At 38.7% G+C, this 9,792-nt stretch overlaps 1 protein-coding gene across 1 annotated transcript; it reads right to left on the reverse strand.

Moving 5' to 3' along the window:
• Positions 1–4,461: 4,461 nt before the first annotated feature.
• LOC132624198 (uncharacterized) lies at positions 4,462–5,859 on the reverse strand. The gene is made up of 3 exons (XM_060339014.1): positions 5,483–5,859; positions 5,260–5,356; positions 4,462–4,986 (listed from the first exon to the last, which is right to left on the reverse strand). The coding sequence occupies exons 1-3, from the start codon at positions 5,857–5,859 to the stop codon at positions 4,462–4,464; spliced, it is 999 nt and encodes a 332-aa protein (XP_060194997.1).
• Positions 5,860–9,792: the final 3,933 nt, after the last annotated feature.

Consider the following 9,792-nt stretch of genomic DNA (forward strand, 5'->3'; position numbering starts at 1 on the left):
ATGGGCACTCGACCCCACATACAGAGCCGAGCGAACCCGCATACTCTGAATGCACACCTATTTTCTTAGAATTCTGAAAACCAATTACAAATAAAATACATGTTAAGCTTTCAAAATTTTCTTCTTACTATTTCCAAAATTTAACAAATCTGTAATTATGTCAAACTGACTACATAACACAAAATGACGTATCGGCTGATGGAGCCGCTTACAGACTGACAACCATTATCCACGACGCTGTCTGCAAAGTCTCTAACACTGATCAGACATCACAACATACATACTCTGACTCGGCAGCACTCCTGGAGGGAATGGAGCCCGCCAATCCACTGGATCATCTTCGGCTACTTCATCTATCAACCTGTGGGTACCTGCGCGGCATGAGACGCAGCCCCCGAAGAAAGGGGGTCAGTACGGAATATGTACTGAGTATGTAAAGCATGGAATACAAAAAACAGAACCATAACGGAACAGACAATACGAAAGTAAGTACGTTGCCCAGAGTACCAAAATTCTTATTTTCCAGACACAAATCTTGTATACCAATGTCATCTGTCAGAAGGAGTACAGAAAGTACAGGATACCAAACTGATTACTTTCCAAACACAGATAATGTCATATGTCAGAAGGGATACAGAATGTACAGACTGTCCAAACGCTGACTTTCCAAACACAGATCATGCATGTCAAAATCATGTATCACATATGCATATAACGTGCCCCGGCCCTCCCGTGAGGGACGCGGTAAATCATATATCATATAAACATATAACGTGCCCCGGCCCTCGGTGAGGGGCGCGGTGAATAGAATCATGTACATCATCATCGTATATCACATATGTATAACGTGTCCCGGCCCTCGGTGAGGGACTCGGTGAATAGAACCATGTATATCACATCAAATGTCATGTATGCATGTAACGTGTCCCGGCCCGCCAGTGAGGGACTCGGTGGATAACGTGTCCCGGCCCTTCAGTAAGGGACTCGGTAGAGGGGATCCGGTCCGGATCTGGCGCCATCATCATATAACGTGTCCCGGCCCTCTACTGGTGGGTCTCGGTGAATAATGCAGTGGAGTACGCACGAGAACATGTCCTGGCCCGGGACTCAGTGAACAGACATACAGAGACTTGCACGAACAGAGTAGTGCGAAACCATATGCACACAATTCAAGACTCGATAGGTACGTACACTTACTGACATCTGAAGGCTCAGAAACAAGTTTCAGGTCAATCCGACGTCGTATGAGAAAGTTACCAACGTTTGAAGTACAGAACGTTCTATAAGCGTTTTAAAGCAAATCTGAGATCTTTTTCGAAGGTTAGGGACATTAAGACTCACATAACTCTTTCAGAAACAAAAACTCTTTATACTTATCTCGTTACTCAATCGTATAACAACTCATTCATATCAGACAGACTTATATCAGATGTGAATCAGAATCATCGGCAGACTCAGAAACATATTAAATAGAACTTCAGAACAAATATCTTCCGGATATCGTAAGGATCAAATTAAATATAACTTTTAGAATCATATGTACACATTAAAATGCATTAACTCAATGGAATAGTTAAACGTATTATCATTTGGAAATCAAAATGTTAATCATACCAATTGTCTTTCAAATGCCATTCAAAAACATATCAAACAAAACTTTGAACATTTACGCATACGGAACTCTTTAGGGACAAAACTCAGAATTCTAGAGTAGAATTTCCCCAAAGCGCATATTATATCATACCTTATGTGGCTCTAGGACATGCCAAAGAAAGAAAGGGTAAGCCTTACATACCTGCGCCGCGACCAACTAGTTACGCTTGTGCCTCCAACTTGTTTGTCTACATGCAAGAGAGTTCGTCCATTCATTAGTTTCATTATCAAATACTTGCTTTAACCCTTCAAACACATTCACTTATATCCTGCCGGAATTTCGGCAGCACCTCCCCTGTAAACATACCAACCCCGAGAATATGGCTTGGCTCCAAATCAACAACAACAACAAATCCGGGAATTTAACCCGGCCACAATATCAAGAGCAACGACAACAAACATTCTAACATTAAGCGCTCCTACACAATTCAACAACATAACTCCTATTCAGTTCAACTACTTACATTCAAACCAACATCAACGTTCATACATTCAATCACCAATCCGAAACCATTCAAAACAATATTCAAAACCCTTTAAACAATTCACACGATATTTCAAACAACCCAACCAACACTCCAATATACCCGAATTCATCTCCAAACCCAAGAACAACACCACACATTCTTTCCTTCCAAGTTCACACATACATACATTTATAACTTCATTTCATAAATTCAAGAAACCATATCAAGACTACATTTCCTTCCAATTCGGCCCATACGATTATAATCTTAACTTGGATTATTAAAACTTCATTTTCCATCATAAAATTTACAACGGCGACAACCAACATGCTAGACAACATTAGCTCATTCATTACACACCAATCCGCCCTTAGTCACGGCCCAACATCTACACACATAATCTCATGCATTTCATTTATTTTCTACACATTACAACAACACATAAACATGCTAAATTCACTTAACTCTCCCCTCCTACACAACAACACACACACGGCCAACACATATACACACACGACCACACTTCAACCTCCATATTTTCATGAATACCATCCATTTTCATACACTATAGCACGTCCAAACATCTATAAAACATGCAAGAGAGGATTGAACCATACCTTTCCATTCATCTTCTTCCACTTCTCGGCTAAGCCATATTTTTGCAAGAATGAGTGCTCTATTTGCTCCAACAACTCCACCATGTTAAAAAGCATCATCCAATTAGTATAAAAGCATGAAGAAAATAATTTCTCCATGATCACAACGAGCCAGCCCCTCTTGGCCGTTTCTCTCCCTCTCTTTTTCTCTCCCTTTTCTCTTGAATTTTCTAGAACTTAAAATGATGGATCGTCTTGTTCTTTCAAGACTTACATGTATATATATATATATATATATATATATAATTATAGAGGCATGTGAGGGGCACATGCCCCTCTCTAGAGTTTTCTCTTCTTTTTCCATTTTTTGTTTCTAGAGCTTTCTTGAATTTGTTTTAAAAAAGGATGACTTAATTATTCTTGCCTTGCAAGCTTTGACCACATGCACAATTTCCCTTCCATTTTCGGCCAATGTGGCCTTTTATGCATGCCTTGTGAAATTACCATGTTGCCCCTAAGTTCCCACATTATTTCCATTGATCGTTTTGCGAATTTTCTCCTTTTGCCCTTATTCTTTCCGCAATATTTCCATAAACCATTTTTACAAATTTCCTTTTTCACCCTCAACCCTTCTCAACATTTCCATGCAATAATATTCATGAATAATATTTATAACCAACTTGCACATTACAACCCTTTTTGAAGATAGTCTCGTCCTCAACTTTCCACGACGACTTTAGAATTTCCAAACGTGCAATATACGGGCTATAACAATATTGCATTTGACTTTCCAAATTTCCAGCAGATCATATGGGGAAGGATACTTCTAATCAGGCTTGCGACAGGATTTTTGGCGTGCATCCTCCAGCAGTTTACCAGTATTTGTCTTAGAGGAATTATTTGCACTTTTATGCCTAATGGATTGCAGATATTTGACCATAAAGTTTGAGCCAACTCACTCTGTCCAAAAAGATGTTTTGTTGTTTCTATTTTGTGGTTACTGTAGCAACAACATATAGAGGGACCATGTATGTTGAATCTGCCAATATTATTTCCTGTGGATAACCTGTCTTTGATCATTCTGCAAAAGTGAAAATTAGTTTTTAGATAGACACTCTTGTGCCAAGTTCTTTTGTCATGCCAATCACCTACTGCCATCCTTCTAAGCAAATTCCATGCAAAAAAACTAGTAAAGCTCCTATCTGTGTTGGCCATCCAAATTGCTTTGTCCATCTTTGTAGGAGTAAAGGTTACTGAGATGTATGGATTGCCACTCTCACTACTAAGGGCACTCTGTGACCTGCCTTGTTCCACAGCCAGTTGCCATTGATATGCACCTCATTAGGCAGGATGTTGTTTGTTATCACCTTCTCTGGTAACAACTTGTATAGTGCTTCATTCCTGGACTAATTGTCATACCAAAAGGAAAGTTTCCCTTGACCTATTTTCCATGTAAGTCTATCCTCTATCTAATCCGTTACTTTGCACATTGATCTCCAAGTCCGGGACTGAGTCCCTATCACTTTCCTAATGACTGGGTTTATTGTTGAGCAGTACTTTGCCATCATATATTCCTTCCAGAGGGAGTCTTTAGTTCTCAGATTCCACCATTGTTTAGCAGTGAATGCATTGCTGACATCCTTTAGACATCTCAGTCCCACCCCAACTTCTTCACAAGGTAAACACATATACTCCTATTTACTCTAATGGTATTTTCTCATGGATTCCTTATCACTCCATAGAAATCATGTCATAGCACCTTGTATCTGTTCAAAGGTACCCTTTGGAGGCTTCATGACTGCCAGTAAGCGCACTGGCATGGTTGAAAGCACATGTTTGATCAAAACTATTTTACCTCCTTTAGAGAGAAATTTTGCATGCCAGGATTGAATTCTGCTAGTTATAGAATTCACCATTTCAGAGAAGTAGTTGATTTTCATCCTTCCTACAAAGAGAGGGCATCCCAAATATTTTAATGGCCACTCTTTCCTGTTCATCTTTGTAAGGTGGGTCAATCTATGAATTACTTTTAGATTGGCCTTAGAAGCAAAAGCTACACAGCTTTTATTTTCTTTTATCAGTTGACCTGAAACATTTTCATAGATAGTTGTCAACTTCAAGATTTTTCTGATGTCTGAAGGTTTACCTGATGTGAAGATTATGATATCATCAGCAAAGGCCAAATGAGTGATACTTGGTCCTTTCTTGGGTCTATAGTAACCTGAATAATTATCATCAACAATCAACTTATTAAGCATGATAGATAACAGCTACGCACAAATTACAAATAGTGCAGGGGAGAGGGGATCCCCCTGCCTTAGGCCCCTATTAGATTTGAAAAAACCATTTCTTGTACCATTAAGGACTATAGAGTACCAGTTGTTAGAGATGTGTCTATAAATGATGTCAATCCAAATTTCATTAAAGCCTAGTTTTCTCATAATCTTGCATAGTTAAGGCCAGGAGACACTATCATATGCTTTGGTCATGTTTAGTTTGAGGACTAGGTTGTCATGATTATTGGGTTTGGAGATATCATGAACCAATTCTTGGGCTAGCAACACATTATCAGTAATGGATCTTCCCTGGATGAACCCACTTTGATTAGGAGATATAATGTCAGGCAGTATCTTACCAATTCTATTGGAAAGTATTTTGGCAATAATCTTACTTAAGATATTACACTGGCTTATTGGTCTAATATATGAGAAAAATTGGGGTTGGGGACATTTGGGAAGCATAACCAAGAAAGTATGGGAGACATACCTTGGTACATGTGCTCCATCAAAAAATTCCAGTACAACATTATGAATATCTAGGAGAATAATATCTATGCATGTTTGGAAGAATTTTGTTCCAAACCCATCAGGGCCTGGAGCACTATTAGGCTTTATGTTATTGATAGCATTTGTTACCTCTTGAGCAGTAGGTCTGACAATTACCATAGTATTCATGTCTTCTGTTACCACCTGGGGGACTTTATCAAGGATTCTGAACCTTCCTCTGATTTCCTCATCTTTGAACAGCTCCTCAAAGTGATTTATTACAGCATCAGCTATGCTCTGGTAGCCTTCTATGTTGTTTCCCTTATTGTCACTTATATTGTGGATATTTAGCTTCCTCCTTCTTTCTTTAATTACCATATAGAAGTAGGTACTGTTGTTATCTCCGTCCTATAGCCATCTTGCTTTGGCCCTTTGCTTATATATTTCATTTTGATTCTTCATCAGTCTAATGTATTCAGCTTTTGCCTTATTCAGGTTGCTTCTAGTCTCCTCATTATTGTTTTCTGCATGTTTCTTTTCCAAATCTTTCACTTCCTTCTCAGCTTCTTTGCTATCTCTAAACATGTCCCCATATGCTTCTCTAGACCAAGAGCTAAGCCTTTTTGCCACTCCCTTCAACTTGTAGTGTACTTTCCACATAGCTGTGCCTTGAATAGGTATGCTCCATTCTTCTTTGACTATGTCTTTGAAGTCTTTATGGTTGCACCAAATGTTGAGAAATTTGAAATATCTTATTGGACTGCTCTTCTCTTTTTCAATATCTACTAGGAGCGGTACATGGTCAGACCCAGTCCTAGACAGGTGGTTTACATTTGTACCACTAAAAGCTTCCATCCAAGCTTTATTAAAAATGAGCCTATCTAGTCTCTTCCAGATGGTTTTGGGATGCCCCAGTTGTTGCACTAAGTGTACTGTGCACCTGTATACCCTGCATCAATCAGACCACAGTCTGCTAGGCATTCTATAAAGTCAAAGCTCTTGTTCATATTGTAAGGCACACTACCCTATTTTTCCTCAGGGTTGGTGATCACATTAAAATCCCCTATCACCCCTATGGTCCTTTCAGCTTACTGGATAAATTCTGAAGTTCATCCCACAAAGGTTTTTTAAGGGGTATAGTACATTCAGCATAGACAATGGTTAAGTAAAAGTTAGCACTGTTGCTAGAGCAAGAGATATGCCAAGTAATTTGCTGCTGGGCATTTTCAATGATGTGCAATGTGATGGAAGAGTCCCAAAACAGCCAGATTTTGTTATTAAGATTTTTATGACTGTGTTGGAAACTGAATTTCATCATGTATTTAGTAATGTGTTTAGCTTTCCTTTTAGGTTCTCGAATTCATATCAAGGGGAGCTGGTACTGTGTTTTGAGGCCTTTCAGCCTCTCACAAGCACCCAATGTTTTTATGCTTCTTGCATTTTAAGATAGGAATCTAAACATTACTTGGTATTGGGAGTTTTGTTTATGGACCCCTTTGGGATACCAGCTTTATCTTCTTTGAGGATACTTGTTCCTCTAGGAGATAAGTTATTAGAGTTACCAATCTCATTAATATTCAAAGGACCCTTATAAAAAATGAGCTTCCTTCTAGCAGCTGGAGTGCCTTTTCTATTCAGGGTTATCTCACTGTCACAGTAAACCTGATCAGTGTCAAGCTCCTTGTTGTTGTTTTCTAAGTTTGTGTCTTCTTCTATGGTCTCCTTGGAGGCAGCTGCACCTGCATCCAAAGGGGAAAATTCAGTTAGAGCATCAAATCTATTTTCAGTCTCTAATTGTTTTTCTTTGGTTTTACTCCCATGTATGTCAGGTGCTGATTCTGTTGTGTTGCTCTCCTTCATCTGCATAATTTCCTCTTCAATGTGCAGCCAGGATTCTTGTTCCTGGTCCAGGTTAAACTACATCTTCTTCTGATTTTTTCCTTCTTTTTGCGTTTTCTTTTGGTAAAGTGGTCTCATCCTGGTAGGACCTGCTGTATGCTTGAATAATCTAGTTTAGTCTGCTAGGATCCCCCCTTTCCATTCTCCAACTCTTGGCTTTGTTTCCTCAGATCCTCAATATCCTCACTAGTGAAAGTATTAAGTCCTGGACTTGTATGTGCCTCTTTTTCAATGATCATCTGTTGTTTTTAATTATTGTCCCTCTCCCTCAGGCTTTCTGCCTCAGACTTGTCTACTATTATTTCCATCTTATCCAAATCAGGTGTTCCTTTTTCCTTTGCCTCATGATTATTGCTAGCATCCTTAACTTGTGAATTTTGTGTCCTGTTCCCATTGTTGATCCTTGGAACAGGTTCCTTCATCATTCTTGCATTTGGTCTACCCTCTTGAGTGTTGTTTCTCTGTGTAGGCCTTGCGTTTGATTTACCATTGTCATTGTTGTTTCTTCTACAGTTCCATATACCCTGGCCTTGCATCATGCATTTAAAACAGTAATCAGGGACTCCCTCATATTCTATAGGTTGAATTGTTTCCTCTTGTTTCCCTATTTCTTGATTGATAGTCCTAGTTTTGATTTCAGATAACCTAGGTTTTGCAAGGTCGATTTCAACTCTTACTTTAGCCACACTTGGTCTAGATTTAGCATCAGTAGCCTTATTTGGTGCCAAAGGATACCCTATAGGTGCAACTAACCTACAAATTGCTTCCCAACGAAAATAATGCCATTTAAGACCAAGAAAAATTACCCATGTTGGAGCTAGGGCTGTCCTTTCTGATAGGGTGAAGTCCTTGGTCCACCTTTGCAATCGCATCACCGCCTCTACATTAAAGGGAATATATCTTCTGTAGTATAGGTTCTTGCACTCCTCTTCATCAGTGAAGTCGAGAAATACGTGTCTTGAGTCAAATAAATCAATTTGAACTTCCCCTTTCATCAGAAATCTGCATTTAATTTCTTTGCAAGTTATATCAATATGAGGCTTGTTCCTCGAGAATTTACCAACTAGAGTTAGGCGGTAGTTGTGAGCAAGCAATTCTTCCTCCTTAGTAGTGAAAGATACGACTGATAATCCATTGTTTATTTCAAAAGGTCTATAATCGAGTTTAATGGTTTTGTGGGTTGTTTCTGTGGATTTTCTAATATGCATCGCCTCTGCATAAGTTTCTTTTGGTTGAGAAATTTCGTGTGAGTTAATTGTAGTGGTGGTGTTTACTGTAGGTGGGATCATCGTTTTGGGAATTAATCCAAGCAGTTGCTCGGTGGAATTGGCCGAAGCCATTGGCAGTGGTTGGGTGAGGTCCCAAACTGAAACGGGTCGGTTATTTTCTCGAGAATCTTGGAGCATAAATTTTTAGGGAGAGAATTATTATTATACCCAATCAAAGAGGGATTAAATGGGTTTTCATGAAAGTTTCTTAAAAAGGGGTTTAGACTTCCTAAGTTGATTATGTTAATGAAATTGGTTGATTATGTTGATGAAACTGGCTAAGATAATCATAGAATCTGATGTATTCATTGTTGTTAAGCATGTTGCATCCATTGTTAGAGGTTAATTCTCGAATTGAAAAGCTAGGGTTTATACCCAAATTTGGGGGTTTGCCAATAATTCGAATTTAAGTGATTTGTTAGTTCTTCTAACTTATAATTGATGGGGATTGATCATCTAGAGCATTAATTTCATGTTGAGACCTATAGATTCTTAATTTGATCTCTTTAGTTCATAACACCCATTTCATAAGTTGGGATTTGGGTCTTGAATAATAGTAAGGTTGAATGATGTTTCCTCTTGATTCTAATTTCATGATTCAGATATGATTAGACTTCCATTATCTGAGGCTCAAGGAAGGTAAAGACTAAGGTTTGACTATTGGAGACTTTGTTGTTAGGCTTTCCAGGTAGGTTACGACTTATCTTCTGGTTAGACTTCTGTTAGCGAAGCATATGTATAGTTAGTTTGTGTTGGAGAAAACATATGGACCTTCGGGTATGAAGTCGGGTTGGATATTATCTTAAGTTGGGCCTTGTTGTGTGATTTGGGGCTAGCCACCCCGTTGAGCTGTGACTTATCTTGTTCTATTTACTTATTGGCTCGTTGCCACGTTGATACATCGGATATTGGTGATTAGTGAAATATAATGGCTATGATATTGCGGCACTTTACTTGATTGATATTGAAATGAGAATTATGATTCCATTTTGGCTTATTGTTTAGCCTTATTATTAACATTACTTGTGTGCCATGTGTGGTACTGTTTGGGGTTGAATTGGTTGTTGATATTACATTGTATCGTATTCAAACTCATTTCCATGATACATTGATATTGCATGGTTATGGTACTGATGATGATATG

The sequence above is a fragment of the Lycium barbarum genome, chromosome 12, assembly GCF_019175385.1.
Source record: "Lycium barbarum isolate Lr01 chromosome 12, ASM1917538v2, whole genome shotgun sequence".
In the NCBI taxonomy this organism is placed as follows: domain Eukaryota; kingdom Viridiplantae; phylum Streptophyta; class Magnoliopsida; order Solanales; family Solanaceae; genus Lycium; species Lycium barbarum.

What these genes read in the sequence shown, in the direction of transcription:
- LOC132624198 (XM_060339014.1), bottom strand. Translation starts at nt 5,859, where the DNA reads ATGGTAATTAAAGAAAGAAGGAGGAAGCTAAATATCCACAATATAAGT. An exon ending in GATGGAGCACATGTACCAAG is followed by an intron (nt 5,357 to 5,482) that starts GTATGTCTCCCA and finishes ACTTTCCAATAG; the next exon opens with AATTGGTAAGATACTGCCTG. An exon ending in TGTTGCTAGCCCAAGAATTG is followed by an intron (nt 4,987 to 5,259) that starts GTTCATGATATC and finishes ATTTGTGCGTAG; the next exon opens with CTGTTATCTATCATGCTTAA.